Source organism: Lepus europaeus, chromosome 5 (genome assembly GCF_033115175.1).
Source record: "Lepus europaeus isolate LE1 chromosome 5, mLepTim1.pri, whole genome shotgun sequence".
Lineage (NCBI taxonomy): Eukaryota > Metazoa > Chordata > Mammalia > Lagomorpha > Leporidae > Lepus > Lepus europaeus.
This window is the reverse complement of record NC_084831.1, coordinates 38171018-38192630: the sequence shown is the minus strand read 5'-3', so window position 1 is coordinate 38192630 and position 21613 is coordinate 38171018. Positions and strand designations below refer to the sequence as shown.

The window sequence follows — 21613 nt, the reverse complement described above, 5'->3', positions numbered from 1 at the left end:
CAGGAGCCAGGTTGCTTCTTGGATCTGAATCCTTACCATCAGCACTTGTTGGCCTACAAGTTTTACAAAGAAATGAAAATGTGCATCTCTCTTTTAGTGGAGAAAACAAGATAAACATGTGCCTGGAATAGAAACATCTGTTACACTGATGGTGGCACGGCGGCTGCCCACGTGGTCTGCCACCACTCCCCTCACGTACACCGTGCTCCAGGCAGCCTGAGCCGTGCGCAGCGGCACTAACCATCCATGCCGCCCCTCCTGCCGGCTAAGTGCCAGCTCTTCCTCAGTCTGGGACACCCTCTCCCAGCCTCCACCTTAGCCAGGTCCCGCTCGTCCTCCAGCCGACAGCGTTGAGTTATTACACAACTGGGGTAGAGTCCTGTCTTCTGCTCCATGCTGTGTCCCTGTCACAGCACATGCCTGCTGTGTTGAAACTGTTGTATACATCAGTGGGATGAAATGTCGCAAGGGCAGAGACCTTGTCCTCTGCTGTAGTCTAGACCTGGACCATCAGGTGCCCAGCAAATACACTATTGCTGAATGAGAAACTGTTTCCTTCCTCATTTGATCTCACAACAGCCTGTGATGTAGGCACCCAAGCCTTACTTTTCCCCCTTTTCATATACAAAGGGGGTTCAAAAAATGCATGCAAAATGGAATTAAATCTTAAGTTTATTTTTGTACAAAAAAATTGAAATCCATGCATAGATTTTTCATAGTATACATTTCCCATGAACATTTTAGAGACCTCTCATATGCATAGATTTCAAAACCTTTTGCACCCAAATAAACTTCATTTTTTAGTTTATTACTTTTAGATTTAAAATTTAACAATTTTTAATATCTTGCCACATATGCTGCACATATAGATATCACATACATGCCTATATGTACTATTTTTTCTTGAAGACAGATATATTAATATCACAGAGTGAGGGATTCATGACAATGATTATAACATGGGGAAAGAAGGCTATTTTGTCACATACATTCTTTTTTTTTTTTTTTTAGATTTATTTATTCATTTGAAAGTCAGAATTACACAGAAAGAGAAGGAGAGGCAGAGAGAGCAAGAGAGAGGTCTTCCATCTGCTGGTTCACTCACCAGTTGGCCACAACAGCTGGAGCTATGCCAATCCGAAGCCAGGAGCAGGAGCTTCTTCCAGGTCTCCCATGCAGGTGCAGGGGCTCAAGGACTTGGACCATCTTCTACTGCTTTCCCAGGCCAGCAGAGAGCTAGATCAGAAGTTGAGCAGCTGGATCTTGAACTGGTGCCCATATGGGATGCTGGCACTGCAGGCTGTGGATTTATCCGCTACACCACAGCGCCGGCCCTTTGTCAACACACATTCTAAGCTTGTCTTTTTTGTTTGTTTGTTTTTAAGATTTATTTATTTTATTTGAAAGTCAGAATTACACAGAGAGAGGAGAGGCAGAGAGAGAGAGAGAGAGAGAGAGAGAGAGAGAGAGAGGTCTTCTATCCTCTGGTTCACTCCCCTATTGGCCACAACGGCTGGAGCTGCACTGATCTGAAGCCAGGAGCCAGGAGCTTCCTCCAGGTGTCCCACGTGGGTGCAAGGGTCCAAAGACTTGGTCCATCTTCTACTGCTTTCCCAGGCCATAGCAGAGAGCTGGATCTGAAGTGGAGCAGCCGGGTCTTGAACCGGTGCCTATATGGGATGCCGGCGCTTCAGGCCAGGAAGTTAACCAGCTGCACCGCAGGCCCGGCCCCTAAGCTTATCTTTTACTTCTGTTTTCCACAAACATTGTTAAGTCCCCACACATAAAGAAACTGATACTCTGGGGAACTAAGCAGCTTGTCTGAGTTCCTGGAGCAGTGAAGAGCCCCTGGCTCTCAGGCACGAATGTTCACTACACTTTTTTGTTGTTGTTGTTTTTACTAAATATTTCCTCTAAACAAAATAGCATTTTTTTTTTTTTTTGACAGGCAGAGTTAGACAGTGAGAGAGAGAGAGACAGAGAGAAAGGTCTTCCTTCCGTTGGTTCACCCCCCAAATGGCCGCTACGGCTGGCACAGCTGCGGCCAGCGTGCTGCGCCAATCCGAAGCCAAGAGCCAGGTGCTTCCTCCTGGTCTCCCATGCGGGTGCAGGGCCCAAGCACTCGGGCCATCCTCCACTGCCTTCCCGGGCCACAGCAGAGAGCTGGATTGGAAGAGAAGCAGCCGGGACCAGAACCTGGCACCCCAACCGGGACTAGAACTCACGGTGCTGGCGCCGCAGGCTGAGGATTAGCCTAGTGAGCTGAGACGCCGGCCAACAAAATAGCATTTTTTAAAATATTAAAATAGGCTGGCACCATGGCTTAACAGGCTAATCCTCCGCCTTGCGGCACCGGCACACCGGGTTCTAGTCCCGGTTGGGGCGCTGGATTCTATCCCGGTTGCCCCTCTTCCAGGCCAGCTCTCTGCTATGGCCCGGGAGTGCAGTGGAGGATGGCCCAAGTGCTTGGGCCCTGCACCGGCATGGGAGACCAGGAGAAGCACCTGGCTTCTGGCTTCGGATCAGCACAATGCGCCGGCCACAGCGGCCATTGGAGGGTGAACCAACAGCAAAAAGGAAGACCTTTCTCTCTGTCTCTCTCTCTCACTATCCACTCTGCCTGTCAAAAAAAAATTTTTTTAATAATATTTTTAAATTATTTATTTTCATTTTATTTGAAAGGAAAGAGACAGACATCTTTACCAATTGATCCACTCCCCAAATGCCCACAAAAGCCAGGGTTGGGCCAGGCCAAAGCCAGGAGCCTGGAACTCAGTCTGGGTCTCCCATGTGAATGGCAGGGACCGAAGAACTTGAGCCATCCTCTGCCATCTCCCAGGGAACTCGCTAGCAGGAGCCAAGATTCAACCCAGATGCTCAGATATGGGATGTGGAGCTAAGCCAGATACCTGCCCCAGCGTTTGTTTCCTTCATGGTTATAAAATTAATATCTAAAAGGCACCAATATTCCTGAAATGGTTTTTATCACTGGATGTTGAATTTCAACACAGAGAATCTGGACAATTTTAAAACCAATCAGATTCTTCCCCATCAGCAGCATGCTTCCTGTCCAGTTCCACTTCCCTGTCTGCCAACACACACAGTGGTAGCCACCAAGCCCTGCCCAAGAGGAGGGCAAGGGCTGGAGGCCGCGGAAGTGCTGGGAGCCTCCAGTCCAGTTTGGGTCTGAAAAGAAGTCTCGCTTCTCCTCTTCAGTAATAGACCCATTGCCCAGTCCTATACCAAGGACCAGGCTTGTGGATAGAAAAGTAAGGACCTTTGGCATCCTAGGATTTTTTTTGAGAGGGGAGTTTGTCAGGGAAGTGAGAAAATGCTTGAACGGAAGTCGTTGAACTGAATCTCCTTACTTCACATGGTCTGCAAGGCCGAGGTGTCCCCATGTTTCTCCCAGTGTGTGCACTGGATACCTCCGGGACCCACGTGACCTGCGCTGCACCTTGCACTTGGAGTGGGCCTCGTCTCGTATCAGTCTCATGTCAGCGCACAGTGTCTGATGGCTGTTGGGAGTCTGACACTGTGTCGTGGGTGAACAAGGGACAGCCTTGGCCTTTCGGAACACAGGGCCAAATAAAACCAGTGCTCTGAGGGTGCTTCTTGCAGGATGTTAGAGAAGAGGATGGAGCAGTAACTCCTAGCTCTGCTCAGCACTACCCTCTAATTTCATGATGCCGAACTGATTCTAAAGTGTTTGCACAAACCTTAGCTTGTCTGCAGAGGGCCCAGGTCTTCTCAGCTGGACTTTGATGGCCAAGAATTCCTAGGCCAAGGAAAGCCTATGTGCCAAGATGCAACTTGACGATGGGGCCTTAGACCCAGAGGAAGCATGTAGCCAGTGATTACGTGCCTACTGGACTAATGTGTCCCAGACCTGCCTGGGGACTCTGCAGTAAAATAGCATGGACAGCCTCCCAGTGGGGACCCATGAACCCCTTGGTGAGATTATGACATCCCTCCCTCCACCCCCGGCCCCCGTAAACAGGGACATTAAGTGTGTTTCTTTCACTTCACTGTCTTCCCACATTTTCCTTTCTAGTTGCAAACACAACTCTCCAACAAGTTCTGTTTCCAAGGCAAGCCTTAGCCATTTGTGCCTTCTGGCGTCCCCTCTTCCACTGAATCCATGCAGAATAGACCAGGTACTCGATCTTCTCGCGTGAAGCCATAAAACCTAATAGTGAGTGTGCGGCCGAGCTCAGAGGCATGCTTCTTCCGCAAGAGGCTCCCGCAGCCCTGCTGTGGTGCAGGCCGAGTATAAATTGCCGCTAACAGGGTTTTCTAGCTAGAGTCGTAAGTATGTCTGAGCATCCCCTGTGAATTATAATGCCGCCAGCTCCCTCGCCGCTCCTCTGCACTGCCTGCCTGTCGGCTGTTTGGCTTGTCCTCAGGCCCTCGATCTGAATGTGGACAGGGGGTGGAGAATGAGCTGAACCCCAAAGCTGTCTGCTCTGCACTTGGCTCGCAGGGCTGAGAAAATAGATGGGGACCAGGGTTGACATTGGACTCCGTGCCAGGTCAGGACAGAAGGGCCAGGGCTCCCTTCTCAGCCTGCGGATCCATGGCCCGGGCTCGTTCCCTGAGTCCTGCCGACGAGGGGCCTGCGTGTTATTTCTGCAGAATTCCTCCCTGTGCTCAGGAGAAGCGCTTGGGCTGCTTTTTTCCTTTTAACTCACCTTGATGAGAGTTGGTGTTCCGGTGCTAACGTTGGTGTGTAGTGCTTTGAATTCACAGGGCATTGCCCTCCCCAGCTGTAGCTTGTGCTCGAAGTCATTGGCTGCAGTCATATGTTGAGATCTTCGGTGGATTTCTTTTTTCCATGTGTTTATCTTTTCTATTTTCAAAAGAATAACGTAAAACCTGCTGTCAGCAGGGCCCCAGAATGCAAGAGAATGTCTGCGTTGAGCTGGCAGGCCCTTGGCTGTTGCCCACGCTTTCTGGATTGCGGTGGCTCAAAGCCATTCTGCGTGCACTCCCTCCGCGGCCGCTGTGTGCTGGCCTCTGAGGACAGCGCGTGGCTGGGCATCAGTGCTAGTCAGTCTTCCAGGCAGACGGGCCATTTCTCTGATCACGTTCAGCCGCACCCTCTGAGAAGAGAGCGGGCTTTTCCCCTCAGTGGGCAAAGAGCCAGCCATTTTAAAATGTCTCTCAAAGAAAAGAAAGGAAAAAAACCCAGCAACCCAGAGCCTGTGTTTATTGAAGGCTGGTCTGAAAGTCTTTCCCAGCGTTCGCCCCATCAGCACTCGAGTGCCTCTATTTTAGAAGGATGTAAAGGTTTAATCGCCCTGGTGGGGATTTAGACCAGAGACTTCAGAGAAATCTTATTATTTCTAACTGCAGGCAAAGAGTATTAAGGCTCCACTCTGGATCAGGGGCATGACATGTTCTATAAGTAATTTATCTTTCACAGGGGACGGCCCGACTCGAGTGTCTTAGGAACAGTCCTGTGATTGGGCCCTGGCTCACTGGTCCTCCTGTCCGAGCCCCTGCCTCACTCTCCGGCCCAGTGTCTGGAAGTCTGCCTCACAGATTCTCCCTTGAAGACGGGGGGCCAGGTGCATGCCAGTGAGAGAGAATAATGTCTTTGCCACAGTGACCTTACCCAGCAGCCTGTCGGGGACCTCTCGACCACAGGCTTCTGGAAGGGCCCCACCAGGACGGAGCCAGGGAGGGGAGACATGCTGTGGGCTCCACTGGCGCTCGGTCTGTGCTGCGGGACGTGGAGGATTTTAAGGTCATTCTCAACCCGCTGCCAGCCCTCTAGTGAGCGCTCCCCCGAGGGGGGTTGCTGAGCCTGTGGTTTCGTCTGCACGTGCCCCTACTCCCACCCACTTCTCGCCCAGCTCCCTGGGTCCTGCCTTGCCAGGGCTGAGACCAGAGGGCGTCACAGGTGGAGCTGTGCTTGCAGATTCATTATTCTGTTGGGGAAATACAGTTTGACGGGTGGCAGATCTAAATCCATGCGCTAATGAGCTTGGTTAAAGCAGGCTTCTGCTATCCTCCTTTAATCTAGCCTGCCTGTCTGAGTTCCTTTCCACAGTTAATGATCTCCTATAATGGTTTTGCCTTTAGTTCTGCCTCCTGGGTCAAAACAAATCAATAGTCCTCACAGATATTTAAAAACCATCCATGTAAAGCTCCTGGTCCCCCTCCCTCTTTCTCTCCTGGGTGAACTTGGAGCCTGATCAGTACAGTGGTGTTCCCCTGACCTGTCCTCTCTCCCCCAGAGATGGGCAGCAGTGAGCCCCTTTCGGTCGCAGACAGCGAGAAAAGGAAGAAGAAGAAGCGGAGAGCCCGGGCTGCCGACTCCTTGCCGGGGAGGTTTGAAGGTCGGTATCACAACTCTCCTAGCCCTGGGACGTAGCTCCCCAAGCATGGGGAAGCATTCTGGTGCCCGTGGGTCTGGATACCAGGCTGTGCCATCTTGGAGCCAGCAGGGGTTAGCTGTGTGATTCGGGGGAAAGATGGGCTGAGCAGATTGACACAAAGGTGGGACAGAGAGAGCAAGGCTGGGGAAGGCTCTCGAATGATGCACTGGCCCCCCTCAATGGGCCAGCACCGCCTCAGAGGGCGTGTGTGGAGTGAGGTTGCCCAGGGCACACCTGCTCGTCTTCAGCTGATTCTTCCCTGGCTGTTCCTGGAGGGGCTGCTGAGAAGTAGGACGGCCATATTAGAGGACGCAAGAAACACCAGGGGCCGGGGCTGCAAATGAAACTTCCATCATGTGTAAGCAAAGAATTTGCTCCTAGAGATTGCAGCTGCTCGTGCTGCACGTGTTTGACCCCGTGTTAAAGAGTGCATGGGTGTTCCAGAAGTGCTGTGTTGGGTCTTCAGACACTTCTGGACACCATCCCCACGTGAGGCACACGACTCAGTGCTAATGCTGTGGTCACTGGGTGATTGGAGCTGGGGTAGGTGAACCACAGCCACTTCTACAGGGGACAGACCAGATCAGAAGCTAGTGCTAGGAGTAACTTGCCCCCTCAACTCTTATTTCTCTCATTGTGAGGCCCTCATGGTCCCTCTTCCCAGCCCTGCAGACACACCAGTGAGCTGGCTGTCTTGTAGAATGGTTCTAATAACATGTGCTTATGAGTCGAGAATATGGCGCCCCAGCACCGGCCTGTGCTGGTGCGTGTAAAGGCCTGATGGCAAGGTGACCACAGGGAAAAAGATGGCATTTAAAACGCCAGCAGCATGCCACCCGTTCTCACGAGCAGCTGCAAGACCAAACTGCGATGGAGCCAAGAAGATACTTACTGCAGGGGTTTGGAGTTTGTCTTCCCTTAACTTAGTGGACATCTGTATGTACATGTGCGTGTGGCCGGGGAGGATGGGTTACAAATGCCCCAGAGGTTTTAGAACAGTTTCCAGATCAGCAGGTCTTTTGCTCTCTCAGTGAAAATAAGAGAGTGTTTCCTGTTATCTGAGGATCGCTTGTGCAGTTATAGAAGTATTCAGCTCAGTCTGCGGGCTTAAATGAGAGGAAGGTGCTGAGAACGGGGAGGTCAGCTCGGCGAGGGCTGTGGTGGAGATGTGGCCTCCTTTCGAGAGCGCTCAGAGAACCCATGCTGTTTGTAAGCTTGGGCAGGCCACCCAGTTGTTCTCAACCCAGGCCTGTTACTCTGTCACAGCCACTCTGACTCAGTGCCCTAAAACCTTGAAGCATTGTTTGCATGCTACTTCCGTCTCTTATTTCCTGTGGCTGACTTCTGGAAACTTCTCAGAAACCTCCAGTGACGTCCACTTTCTGTGGTGTAAAATGGTGTTTTATTCCCCTTTGTTTCACCAGAGCTTAGCAAGGAGCCTGCCACAAAGCACATGCTCCACAAAGATGTTCCTTCGGAGCGTTCCCTTTCCAGGAAGATGGCCCAGACTGCAGGCCGGGTTTAACCTTTCCCTTTCCCTGCTGTTTCCCTGCGCCTTGTCCCTCAGGAATAGTTCTTACCAGTGCCTGGGCCATTCTGGAACCACGTGTGTGTGTAGCTGTCTAGCCCGCCGGGCTGTGACCGCTGGAGGGGAGGGACTCTAGCCTTTCCTCATTCGGCCCCTCCTATGCTGTCTGACACATAGTAGGTGCTCAGGAAGCATCTGCAGAATGGAAACCAATCCCTTCAGCAACCTCAACTCTCAAAAGAGGAACAGGATGCCGTCCATGTGGTCTCGTTGAGAAACTGAGTCCGGAGATGACTGGGAGGTGACGCGTCTTTCTCATCAGCAAACGTGCCGTGGTCATCGTGCGCCTGTTCTGCCTGTGTCGTCACAGCGGGGAAGCTGGGTGCCGGAGGCGCCTCTTCCCACCCCAGCTTGCAGTGGGCTGACTCACCTTGTTATTCCTCTCACCCATTTCACCTCTAGATGTGTACAAGCTGACCTCTGAGTTGCTGGGAGAGGGAGCCTATGCCAAAGTTCAAGGCGCTGTGAGCCTGCAGAGTGGCAAAGAGTACGCTGTCAAAGTGAGTGTCTTGTCTGCACGCCAGGCCCGGCCTTGCAAACAGCCATTCCTAGCTTGCCCTAAACCAAACAGGTTTCAGATTCTGCAGAGCTGTCTTCTCTGGATACAAATCTTACCTTCTCTACTTACTGGCTGTGTTACCCTGGCAAGCTACTTAACCTGTCCTTCCATTTCCTCATCTGTAAAATGGATGTAATAGCAGAACCCTTACAGAACTATTTTGAGGGTTGAATAGTAATAGGTGAAGTGCCTAGGACAGTGCTTGGCTGATGGCCAGCCACTTTTATGATTCTGACAGTCAGCTTCAGGACGTGGTCCACCAGATCTGGGATTAGAAGGCCTGTCTAAATCTCTGATTTGACAAACTATTACTGTTTAGCTGTGGGCAAGTCTTTGAAGCTCCTTAAGTCTTGTTTCCCACAGCTCTAAGTGATGATACCTGGCCTCTTTTTTTTTTTTTTTTTTTTTTAAGATTTATTTTATTATGTATGTTGAAAGAGTAACAGAAAGAGAGGGAGAGACAGAGAGAGACAGAGCTTCCATCCACTGGTTCGTTCCCCAGATGGCCACAATAATATCCAGGGCTGGGCCAGGAGCCAGGAGCTTCAACTTCATCTAGATCTCCCACATAGGTGTCAGGGGCTCAAACATTTGGGCCATGATCTCCTTTTCCCAGGCCATTAGCAGGGAGCTTGATCGGAAATGGAGCAGGCAGGACTCGAACCAGCACTCAGATATGGGATGCTGGCGTCACAGCCACAGCTTAACTTACTGAACCACAACAAAGGCCCCAGGGGCCCAATTATTTGAGCCGTAATCTGAATTGAGACCAGAGCCTGAACTTGAACCCAGGCATTCCAGTATGGAAAGTGGACATTCCAAAGGGCATCTTAACCACTGCTCCAAATGCCCACACCTGTTTTTTTTTTTACCAAGTTCCCTAGGTGATCCTGAAACACCTCTCCCCTCAAGGTTTCAGGACCACTGTTCTGATCTTACTAAGATCAAGAGGCCAACTCAGATGTTTTTCAGATCATCCACCTGAAACACTAGGTCTCAGCGCGGCCTCTTACTGGCAAGCCCAGCCAGTTGGCTCCTGAAAGAAACCAACTTTGCCCAGTCCCAGCTGTGACTTGTAAGAGAACAATACTTCTGTTCCTTTTTGGAAATAGATCACTATAAATTACAAGTGATTTTTTTTAAAATGCCTAAATGTGGCAAAAACCACAAATGTAAGTTGATTTTCAGAGATTTGAATGCCCTGATAGCTGACAGGTGTATTTTTTTAAAGATTGGATCATGGCAGCTCTGTGCTGTGGCCTGGGAACGCAGCAGAAGATGGCCCAAGTCCTTGGGCCCCTGCATCCACATGGGAGACCCAGAAGAAACTCCTGGATCCTGGAGTATAGGAACAAAGGAACAAGACAGACATCTTAAAAAAAAAAAAAAAAAAAAAAAAAAAAAAAAAAAAGATTGGCCCTGGCATCATTGGGCAAATACTGGCTGCTGGCTGGCAATCCTTTAGCTTCCGAAGTTCTGCCCATGGCTCACGTCTTCCCTACTCTTTGACAGCTCCCTACAGATGGCTGCTTCCCACAAGACTTGGTTTATGATGGCTTCCCCTAGGGCATCCAGTTAAGAAATCCCAGGTTTCAGGGTCCCAGTAGAAGTTCAAGATAATCTGATCTCGAATTTCCCCTGAACTTGCCAAATCGTTGTCTGTCTTCCTCTTTCTGCTGTGCCATCTCCAGTAGCAAGAGCCTGTCACCTCCTTCGAAAGGAGCACGCCATTGCCGGACAGCTGGCCAGCTAAGTACTTCTTCCTGACCGAGACCTGAAATGTGGCCGAGTGAAGCTGAGTAGCTGGGGTTGTTCTGTTCCCCAGCCTGTCACTCTCGGACTGCTCACAACGGTCCCACATAGTCTACTAACGGACGTGGCTTGTTTCAGAACGTACGGCTGGCCGTAGCTGTTCGTGCTCCTAGGGACGTGTGAGGTGTTCTGCACAGCAGTCTATGAATGAAGGAGCAGACCCCCACTCTCTGCTGCCCACTGTGTGTGGGATGGCCGTGAGGCAGAGCCGGGCTCCAAGGAGGACTTGCCCACAGGCCCTGTGTGCAACACTCTGGGGCTCTGGGCGGGTGCAGATAGCTCATCAGAGGCAGCGGGTGCCCATGCAGACCACCTGCTCCTCTGCTGGCACCTCCATCCCTTCGGTCAGCATTTGCCGAGGGTCTCCAGGTGGGAGGCGTGGGGAAGCCTCCAGTGTGGTGGGAGAGATGAAGCCTTGAGGTGCTTGAAGAAGCTGTCTGGGGAAGGAGCAGAGGTAAGAGGGCGCCGGAGGCAGCTCTGGGCTGTGGGCAAAAGGTTTTGCGCCTTCCTGTCTTTTTTTTTTTTTAAAGATTTATTTATTTGAAAGAGTTACACAGAGAGAGAAGGAGAAGCAGAGAGAGCAAGAGAGAGAGAGGTCTTCCATTCACTGGTTCACTCTCCAATTGGCCACAACAGCCGGAGCTGGGCCAATCCAAAGCCAGTAGCCAGTAGCTTCTTCCAGGTCTCCCACATGGGTGCAGGGGCCCAAGGACGTGGACCATCTTCTGCTTTCCCAAACCATAGCAGAGAGCTGGATGGGAAGTGGAGCAGCCGGGACTTGAACCAGCACCCATATGGGATACCGGCACTGCAGATGGCAGCTTTACCCACTATGCCACAGCGCTGGCCACCTGTCTTTGGACATTGTCATAAGAGTTTGCTGAGATTATGTACAAGGGTATTTCTGAATGTTCATGGAAAAATGGAATTAAAAGACCTTTTGTTGGATGCAAAAAATATGAAATCTATGCACATAAAGGGTCTTCAAAAATTTATGAAAAATTTATATATTATTAAAAAAAAACTAGGCTGGATTTGGAAATTTTCTCACCAAAAGAAACTTACCTTAGAATTCCATTTTCCACAAACTTTTTGAAGTATCCTCGCATATAAACAGCTTCACAGTACCTTCCAAAGGGTAAGGTCTCTGGGCCGGACCTGGAAGCTTAAGTTCCTCCCGTGTGTCCTCCCTCTCCTGTTCTGTTCCCCTGCATCAGGAGATCCCTCAGCAGAAACTGAATCCTGACCCCGAACGCAGAATGAGATGCCCATCAGCAATGGGGTTAAGTAGAGAGAGCTCCCTGTCTCGCTGGCTGCCTCAGTCTCCCCGGGCAGTTGAGGGCAGCAGGCTCCTTGGCTTGCTTGGAGCTATGCCTGGCCAGAGCCGAGCAGCTGGACTGCAGAGCCCTGGGGCCAGGCTGCTGCTCTGTGCCTGTGTGGCCAGGGCCTGCTCCAGACTCCTGCTTGGAGCTGGCTTTGGCCTGCCTTTGGCCTTGCATTCTCCCTGAGGGCTCCTGCAGAGGGGCTGTGTGGGGGCCAGGTGGGCATCTGTGACCCATTTTATTCCTCCCACAGATCATCGAAAAGCAAGCAGGGCACAGTCGGAACAGGGTGTTCCGCGAGGTGGAGACGCTGTATCAGTGTCAAGGAAACAAGTGAGTCGGGGTGGGGCTCCCTGCTGCTGCTTCTGGGGGGAGGTGTGGCCACAGAAAAGGAGGCTATCTCCTAGCACCCTCTGGAGCCGGGTAGAGCTCCCACACCTCCGCCCCTGCACATGACTCCGTCCATCTTTCAGAGACAGCAGGCCAGGGGCAAAGAAGCAGCAGTAGCCACAGAGACGCTGTGTGTCCTGAAATACTGGAAATATCAGCAAGGCAGGCAGGACAGAAGAGGGAACAATGCCTGCTGATGTCCGTTCCTTGCATGTTTGCGTATACGCAGGTACCAGTAAGGGTCTTGAAACCCCTGGCACTCCCTGCTTGGTAACTGGGCCAAGGTAACCTCCAGCCCATCATCAGCATCTCAGGCCGCTCACCACGGCTCCAGATGAGTGGCTCTCCCTCTGTGGCTTTAAGTCAGGGTCACCTCTAAGACTCGGCTGCACCCCACCCCCTCCACGGCAGGGTCAGCTGGGAGCCAGTGGCCTGGTGTATTGATGGCTTTGTCATTAAGCTTGGAGGTTGGGGGCTGCTGTTGATTTAACTCCAGGCACTGCCTCTACAATCTTCCTTCAAATTAGGCCATTTGGCCATCTTATTTGGACGCCTTCGCACTAGTAAAAGCCTGGTGTCTCCCAAAGTGGTCAGCATTTTTTTACGAGGGACAGGTTTTTATTTTCAGCCCTGCAGCTTCTTAGTTCAGCATTAGAGACTCTACTTGGTTTATTTCATTCTTTAAAAGAAAAAAGCCCCCAACACCGCCAATATCCAGGCTGGTGGCTTCCCTCCTGAGTTACAAGACGACCTTGTTGGCAGAGCACCGCAGTACTCGGCAGACAGAGAGTGCTCACCGGGGAAGGCCACAAGTGCTACGGTGGCCGGGAACGCGGCCGTTTCATTAAGCAGCGCTTAGCAGTTAGGGTCTAGCGGTGCCCACGTTAGGCCCCAAGTCTATTTGACAGATGTTTCCATTTTCTCCAGGCAATGTAAATACTGCCCCGTGATTTATGGGCAAGAGGGAGGGCAAGTAATTATTTGCTGCTTGCCTCCAGGACACACACCTACTATTCAGTGTTATTAGCCGCAATTGCTTCCAGTCGGCTGCAGATTTTATTCAGTTTAATGTGACCGGGACTTTTTTATAACTCTACCTAGTGGGTTTTAGGGTTGGGGTTTGACAGCACAGGCTTGGTGAAAACACCAGAGACTACACATTATGGAAAGATAAGGTGACCTGAATCTTGCTAACACCATTGGCTGCTTCTCAAACATGGGGCTTTCATGTGCATTCTGATTCCAAGTTGATTTCTGCTCCCGCTGCAGGGTGTTGTGTACTTTTGAGTTGTGTATTTGTAAGTGGACTTTAACGTATGATATCATCTCTCCCCACCCCCTTTCCCTCTCCTCCTATTCTTCCCGATTTAAGGAACATTTTGGAGCTGATTGAGTTCTTTGAAGACGACACAAGGTTTTACTTGGTCTTTGAGAAATTGCACGGAGGTACTTACTGTTGAGTATGTGTGTGGACTTCTGATTAAGAGCCGGGTGGGGATCATCCATCATGAATCCCAGAGACTTCCAAAGCGAGTCAGGCTGATGGAAAGGACGAAGGACTTAAACACTGCCCTTGATTTGGGAGCAGGGAGGCCGGGGGGAAGGATGATAATTAGCATTTTGCAGAGCATAGAATGTCACCTGAGTGGGCATTCTCTAAATGCTTTTCCATTGTAATAGGAGTCACATATGGGTACGTTTAGTGATCAGTCCATCAGCCCCCTCCTTTCACACGTTCACTGTTTAATGAAGTTAATTATGGGGTGGAAGCTCTCGCTTACACAGTGTGGTCTCGAAAGGCTAAATCAGAGAGAAGGGTCCCATTGTTTGGGATAATGACCCAGGACAGAGGGAATCCTGAGAAGGTGCCAGCCTTCAGGAGGAAAGATGCCTTTTGTGCCCACTCCGTGCTGCCATTATCCCCATTATCCCCAGACCTGTCACTGGGCTGTATATTTGAGTTGCTTTTCAGATACGCAGAGGGGCTAGGGAAGCCCTTTCCCGCCCCATCACTCAGCCAACCTGAGGACATGTTGCAAGGTAAAGGTGACAGGCGTGTGTGCAGCTGAGTAGAGAGCTGCACGGAGGGGCTTCATGGTTAAGGGAGCATGATTTAGAAACCAACAAAGCTATGCTTAAATCTAAATCCATCGCTTAATAGCCACGTGGCCTTGGGCAAGTCACTTAGCCATTTCTGAGCAGGATTCTCATCTGTAAAATGGGGGTATCGATAGTGCCTACATCACTGAGTTGCTGTGAAGATTAAATGAGATAATTCACGTGAAATGCTTAGCGCAGTGCCCAGCAGGCACTGAAGGTTCAGTGAAGGTTGGCCGTAAGACAGTGCCGTGTGCTGAGAAATGGCTTCCAGTGGTGAGTCTACACCACATGGAGCCAAGCCATGTGTTCGGCCTGGGTCTGGCCTGCTCGCCCCACAGCCGGGACTGTGAATGCTGTGCTTGAAATGCTGGACACAGCTGGGGTGCTCTCGGCCACGCCACTCGGAGCTAACTCAGTTGAGGCCAGTTGGACTGCCAGTCCTGCTGTCGGGCAGTCTGCACAGGCTCTGAGGACGGCCTTGCCAGGCCTGCGTCCTGCGTCCATCACTCACTGGTGGATGGTTTGGGCAAAGTGCTTAATCATTTTTGATGTCAGGTTCGCCATCTATAAAAGAGGGATAACTAAACATAGCTGTGGTTAGGGTAACTTTTTAGAGGGTTTTGTATAGTGCTTGGTACATAGTAACTATACAATAAATGCTAGCAATTGCCAACAAAACAGTAATATTAATAAAATATGGACACGCCCAGGGGAAGCGGGCTTCCCCCATTTTCTGACCTCTGTGTATCCGGGCAGGGCTGGCACCTGCTCTGGTTTGGACCTGAGGTCAGATGCCGGGGAGGAACTGTTCCTACAGACTGGCCGCCTCAGGCCTGGAGGCATTCCCTTTTCATGGCGTTAGTTCACCGTGTGAGCAGTTGTCCCGTCTCCCTTCTGAGCCCTTCATAGACGGGAACAGAAGAGAGCAGTCCAGTTTTGTTCAACAGATGCATGCTGGGATCTGCTCTGTGCCAGGCACTGGACGTGGTGCTGGACGTTTGACAACGAGGCAGCCTGCATCCCCGCCTCAGACTTGTGACACCTTGGCCTCTGAGCGCCTCAGGAGCCGTTCTTTGGTGTCCCCTCTGTTCCCCAGGCTCCATCCTCGCCCACATCCAGAAGCGGAAGCACTTCAACGAGCGAGAAGCCAGCCGAGTGGTGCGGGATGTTGCTGCTGCGCTCGACTTCCTGCATACCAAAGGTGAACCAAGCATTTCCGGGGGGGGTGGACCAGGGGTGAAGGGCAGGCTCCAGGCTGGTGCTGGAGCTGGTGCAGCCGGCAGCCAGCTGGAGATGTGAACCTGCCCACTGCAGCCTGGGGAGGGTCATCCAGGAGGGCTCCTGGGCACCTGCTGTGGCTGGTGGATAGAAGACAGAGAAAGAGCAGGGAGGAAAAAGAGTAAGCTCCACGGAGACCAGGGTGTTTGTGAGTGTGTAGACGTGAGGCTGAGTATGTGAATGCTGTGCCTTTGCTTTTCCTGACGAAGAATGTAGAAGGTAAGAACAGTAACAGTAACGTGACTGTTCTGTTATACTTTGCTGTTAACTCCTTCCAGCCTTTTGAAATACATCGCTTGTATCTCTCCCTTCAAAACTGGCAAGCTAGGCCATATGGAGCTTTATAGATCTTGTTCGCAGGAAATGAAAAACACGCTTTCTGTTAACACGTGAGCGTCAGGGGCCCGTTGACCGTCACAGTGGTGACCAGAGGGCTGCTGCTGTGTGAATTACGGTCCCTTTCCCAGGAGTGGTTATTTGAGGACTTCGGCAATGAATGAAATCTGTTTGCAAATTAAATGTTTTCACGTTTCCCTAAATCGATTTTTACATACCTTTTTTTTAAATTTGACTAAATGCAGTACAAGGGAAAAACTGAATCCTGGCTTTACCTTTCTCCAGCTGTGTGCCCTCCCAGTAATAATGCCTACCTCTTAAAGTTGTGACAGTTAAGAGAGATAATCTCACCCACAACCGTAGTCAACACCTCGTTGGCTCTCCAAGTGTTGTATCTAGTTATTTACATAATTGTGTGTATCTTACATCACAGTTGTGTAGGTATAGCATAGGCGGAGCATCGTTCCTGGCACATACTAGTTCTTCAATCAATGTTATTTCCTCCATCCTCATCCCCTACATAGAAAATATTTTTATTCCTGGTATTAACTCCCTTAAACCTTAAAGTCTTCTACCTGGTAGGGGTGGGAGTGCAGCAGATAACTTGTGTCTTAGCTCCACCCCCCTTCACAATTATAGACACCGGCGAGCCACACCACTGCTCGGGACCAATTGCAGGCACACCACTCACACATCCCCCTTGGCACCAGCAAGTGCACCCTGGCGGGGCCTGTGTGTGGGAGGCTGCACTCCACCCCTTCCCTACCAGCAGCCGAAGCAGATGCGCATCCTGGCGGGCCCTGACTCGCACCCGGGACGCGAGTTCCAAGAAGGGGCTGTCTGTCCTTTGCGCACGTGATGAATAGCGCCCGTTGTGTTTCTGAAAGCTGGGATGCGTGTAGTAACACCTGCCTGACAGAGATTTACAACTGCTCCCCGAGCCACTGCTGCAGACTGCAGAACTGGGTCATGCTGTTCACAAGAGCCATACCTTGGAGGAGGGGTAAAGGCGCTTTTTTTATTTATTTATTTACAAGACTGCACTAAAGGGAACAGAGGCTACCGGTGTCTTAGGAGTTCTGAAGTGCTTGTTAGCATCTAGCTGGCCAGCCGCCCCCGTGACCACAAGGTGGAGGGGATGAAAAACGATTTTCAGCTGAACTGGGCTGTTTTCTAAATAACTTCATGCTGGGAAGATGAATTGGGCAAGAATGGGTCAGGCCTGAAACAAGTTCCATACTTTTAAGTACTGGACGCACTGCAGCTTGACCTCTGGGAAATGAACCGGAGCAGCTCGATGGCCGGTGTGCTCGCACGGGCAGGCCCATTAGCACAGCTGGGCTCTCTGAGCGCTCGGGCTGGGGGACGGCTGGGCCACGGGCACCTATTTGGAGAGTGAGGCTCCATGTGTGGCTCGTGAGCCTGCTGTGGGAGCGCTTGCTGTAATGGAAAATATCCTTCACTTTTAGTGCAGTGAGCTGCAGCCCGGCTCAATTTGTGCAGGCCAGACTGAGTTGCTCTGGGTTCTCATTCAATTAGGAGACCGATGAAGTCCCGCAGCTTGCTGGGCCTCCGGTTTTGCTGCTGTGGAGTCGGAGGGCTGCCTGGGAAGTTCGCCGCCAAGGGAGTGTTAGTAAAGCAGATTGTGCTCTTCCCAGCACCTCCAGGACCCCTGCTGCTTCTCAGTGTTTGCAGACAGTCACTGTCTGGCTCCGCTCAGCCTCCCAGCTCCTCTGTGCTGTGTGCCCTGGAAGGAAGGAGGAAAGCACCACGCGGCCCTCAGCGTTGCTTCTTCGTGCCTTTCTGTCTTAGAAGATGCTTCTCCTCAGGGGCCTTCCTGGCCAGGTTTTAACCCCTCATGGGAGGACTGCAGTCTCCTGAGGGAGGCCTCTACCAAAGGCAGGGGCTCTTCCCTTAGGGACAGCACCTTCAGGCCCGAGCAGGCCTTGCTATGCTGCTGGGCCGTGCAGGACAGGTGAGAAGGGAATCGGGCAAGCTTTGGGAGATCTGTGTGCTAACACTCGGTCCACTAAACGTTCAGGAAGTCGCACCAGAAGAATCTTTTTTTTCAAAAGGTCTCACATATTTATTACTGAACCAGCCCACTGGTCACAGCCCTAATCAAACATGTCCAGCTGTCCAGATGGTGACATCTTCAGCTTGACGTGGTAATAGTGACATTGAGACAGAAGAAATGTGCGCGCCATTCAAGTGCAATTCCTTATAGACCCAGCTTGGTTCTTCTCCAATGTCTCCTCTTGGAGTTACACCTGATTTTATTACCAGTTTTCATCCGAATCCATTGCGGAATGGGGCGGTTTTGTTTTTGTTTTTTGGCCAGGAACCTCTTGATTCTGAAGGTCTTGTGAGAAGACATGGCGAGGGAGAGTCAGGGACACCCACCACGATGGCGGAGGAAAGGAGAAAGGAGAAGAATCTTTTTCAAAAATCAGCTACAAGGGGTTGGTGCTGTGGCACAGCAGGTTAAAGCCCCAGCCTGCAGCGCTGGCATTCCACATGGGTGTCGGTTCAAGTCCTGGCTGCTCCATTTCCGATCCAGCTCCCTGCTAATGGGCCTGGGGAAGCAGTAGAGGATGGCCCAAGTCCTTGGGCCCCTGCAACCACGTGGGATACCCGGAAGAAGCTCCTGGCTCCTGGCTTCGGATTGACTCAGCTCCGGCTGTTGCAGCCATTTGGAGAGTGAACCAGCAGATGGAAGACCTCTACCTCTCTCTCTGTAACTCTTTCAAATAAATAAAAATAAATCTTTTTTAAAAATAAAATCAGCTACACAAGAAGAAATGAGGTAGAGCAGCGTAAGCCCCTAGAGATGCTCTCAAACAAGGCACTAATTATTTCTGCACTGCTTTTCCAAGCATTGCTGTTTGCGGCGCCCTCTGCTCTGCTTTGCATTAGGCTTGCTCACTCTCCGTCATCGCTGCGGTGCTGAAAGGTGGGCTGGCTGGGATTCATTTAGCCCTTCTTATCCCTGGCAGACTTCTAAAGCCTCTGCTTCAAACAGAACCGGGGAATCCACTGTGCTTTTGGTCTGCATCTCTGGTTACTTCTGCCTCCTGCAGCTCGTTGATTTTTTAATGTACCATAATTGGGAATTAATCTGCGAACAACAGCATTTGGAAAAAATTAATTGTGTGTGGAATGTTTGATAATTACATGCACATGTTAACCATTTCTCTGCTCTTTGTCATTGCAGGCATTGCCCACCGTGATCTGAAGCCAGAGAATATTTTGTGTGAGTCTCCAGAAAAGGTACTTAAGACCAGGCTTGAGATGTTTCCACTTTCTCTCATGAGGGAAGCTTCCAGAATCCAATGTGGATTTCTGGGACCTCTCCTAGGACCAGCTTGAACAGATTCCTCTGAGCATGAGATTCTGCTGTGCAGTGTCTCCTCACCTCGAGTAGGGTCCATCCTTGTCCCTTCTTTGCTCTTTCTCCTTGCTCTGTGATTGGCTTAAGACTACAAGTTTGTAGACTACAAAATTACTGTCTTCTAGTCCAGTGCACCTACCTCTGGAGCAGCTGATGTGGGTCGTGAGCAGCTCAGTCTGCCTGTGAGTGGTGTCTGTTACGGTGTACACGCCGGATGGCACCCACCACCGCAAGGAATGATTAGGAACCCACTTCTTGAGGGTTTCTGTTTCCATTTTTATTTCCAAAGGTGCTCATTAAAAAGAATACATGTATGCCTCGGGTTGAACACATGCAACCTATTTTATATGTTGCCTCAACTCAATCTACTAATACAGGGGAGCGTTTGCATTTCCATAGAGTGTATGGATTTGACAAATTTTGTGTTTGTTAGGAGAGAGTTTGGCACTCACGGCTCATGTTCATGGCTCCATATGTGAAAACACATGTGTCATGTTGTATAAATAAGGAATAGATAGCTCTGAATGAGTGCAAGAGCCAGCCTAGTACTTACAACTGTCTTGTGGGAATATTAATATCCCAGTTCAAGTAAAATCTGTGACTTCCTGTCAGTGGTTGTGACATAAAACTTTGTAATTTATCATTACCATGATTATTATTCACAATTACAATTAGCATGTCTTGAGGCTTGCATTGCACCCCACACTTGTATTTATTTAGTATTTATAAACTATCTCAAGATAGGTGCTATTATTCTCATCATTTTATGGGTGAGCAAATGGAAGCCCAGAGAGGCTGAGGAACCTGTACAGTCACTTAGTGGCTAAGCAGAAGAGCCCGGAATAAAACTAAGGTTGTCTGACCCAAGAACCACGTGGATGCTCTGCGCTACCCGATTCCGTCTCTGATTGGCAGAGTGCTTTCATGTCCCATGATGTCTTTGCTTCTCGTGGCATGTTTGCTGCCCCCCTTTTTATGGTGGGAAAAGCTGAAATCAAAAGAGACTTAAGTCTCAGAGGACATCAAGAAAGTGAAAAGTCATCCTATAGGATGGGAGAAAGTATTTGCAAGTCATATATCCGACAAGGGTTTAATGTCCAAAATACATAAAGAACTCCTAACACTCAACAGCAAGAAGATAAACGATCCAGTTTCAAGAGGCAAAGGGAGCAGATGTTTGGCACAGTGGCCGAGGCACCTCTTGGGACACCACATCCCACAGTGGAGTGCTTGGGTCGTGTCTCAGCTCTGCTTCCTGTTCTAGTGTCCTACTTTCGTGCACCCTGAGAGGCAGCAGGTTAGGGGCCAGGTACTTGGGTCCCTGTCACCCAAGGAGACCGGATTGAGTACCAGGCTTCAGGCTCTGGCCTGGCCCAGTAGTACCTGTTGCAGGCATTTGGGGAGTGAACCAGTGAATGAAGGATCTCTTTGTCTGTCTCTCTCAGTCTCTCTGCCTTTCAAATAAAATGAAAAATAAATAAATAGGTTTTTTTTTAAAGACGAGGAGACTTGAATAGATATTCCTCCAAACAAGATATACAAATGGCCAACAAGCACAAGGAAAGATACTCAACATCCTTAGTCATGAGGGAAACACAAATAAAAACCACAATGAGATACTTCATACCTACAAGATTGCTATAATTTTAAAAAATACCGGGGCCGGGGCCGTGGCTCACTTGGTTAATCCTCCTCCTGCAGTGCCAGCATGCCGTATGGGCGCCGGGTTCTAGTCCCAGTTGCTCCTCTTCCAGTCCAGCTCTCTGCCTTGGCCCGAGAGGACAGTGGAGGATGGCCCAGGTGCTTGGGCCCCTGTACCCGCGTGGGAAACTAGGAACCAGGAAGAAGCACCTGGCTCCTGGCTTCAGATCAGCGCAGCGCTGGCCGTGGCGGCCATTTGGGGAGTGAACAAACAGAAGGAAGACCTTTCTCTCTGTCTCGCTCTCTCACTGTCTATAACTCTGCCAAATAAAAAAAATTATTTAAAAAAAATTTTAATTAATTTATTTATTTGAAAAGCAGAGGTAGAGAGAAAGAGGAGAAGACATAGAGAGATCTTCCATCCACTGGTGTACTCCCCAAATGGCTGCAACTGCTGGGGCTGGGCCAGGTCAGAGCCAGGAGCCTGGTACTCCACCCAGGTCTCCTTGGTAGCAGGGACTCAAGTACCTGGGCCCTAACTGCTGCCTCTCAGAGTGCACCACAGCAGGAAACAAGAGCTGGAAGCAGAGCTGAGATCCGAACCCAAGCACTCCACTGTGGGGGGCAGGGGCCTCAGCACCTGGACCAGGCATGTCAGCAGGAAGCTGGAGCTGGATCAGAAGTGGAGCAGCCTGGGACCGGCGTAGTAGCATAGCAGGTAAAGCTGCTGCTTGCGATGCCAGCATCCCTTATTGGCACCAGTTTAGGTCTTAACTGCTCTACTTCCGATCCAGCTCCCTACTAATGGCCTGG

The 21613-nt window shown here is 50.5% G+C and overlaps 2 protein-coding genes across 6 annotated transcripts in view; one reads left to right on the top strand and one right to left on the bottom strand.

Moving 5' to 3' along the window:
• MKNK1 (MAPK interacting serine/threonine kinase 1) overlaps window positions 1-21613 on the top strand; it is a 43947-nt gene that overhangs the window by 13635 nt on the left and 8699 nt on the right. For 4 of the 5 annotated variants that reach the window (XM_062191242.1, XM_062191239.1, XM_062191240.1 and 1 more), the window contains 6 exons: window positions 6243-6344; window positions 8374-8471; window positions 11918-11997; window positions 13427-13500; window positions 15251-15355; window positions 18983-19038. In XM_062191242.1, coding sequence (XP_062047226.1) covers window positions 6245-6344; window positions 8374-8471; window positions 11918-11997; window positions 13427-13500; window positions 15251-15355; window positions 18983-19038 — 513 coding nt within the window. In that variant the 5' untranslated portion in view covers window positions 6243-6244. Of the gene's footprint in view, window positions 1-5425; window positions 5571-6242; window positions 6345-8373; window positions 8472-11917; window positions 11998-13426; window positions 13501-15250; window positions 15356-18982; window positions 19039-21613 lie in introns of all 5 variants that reach the window. The other variant, XM_062191243.1, reaches the window with a different exon arrangement.
• LOC133759756 (large ribosomal subunit protein eL39-like) lies at window positions 17830-18175 on the bottom strand. Its single transcript, XM_062191245.1, has one exon. The coding sequence runs from the start codon at window positions 18143-18145 to the stop codon at window positions 17990-17992; it is 156 nt and encodes a 51-aa protein (XP_062047229.1). The 5' UTR covers window positions 18146-18175; the 3' UTR covers window positions 17830-17989.

Bases quoted from the DNA above. Each gene is read 5' to 3' on its own strand.
- LOC133759756 (XM_062191245.1), bottom strand. From the start codon at position 18,145: ATGTCTTCTCACAAGACCTTCAGAATCAAGAGGTTCCTGGCCAAAAAA.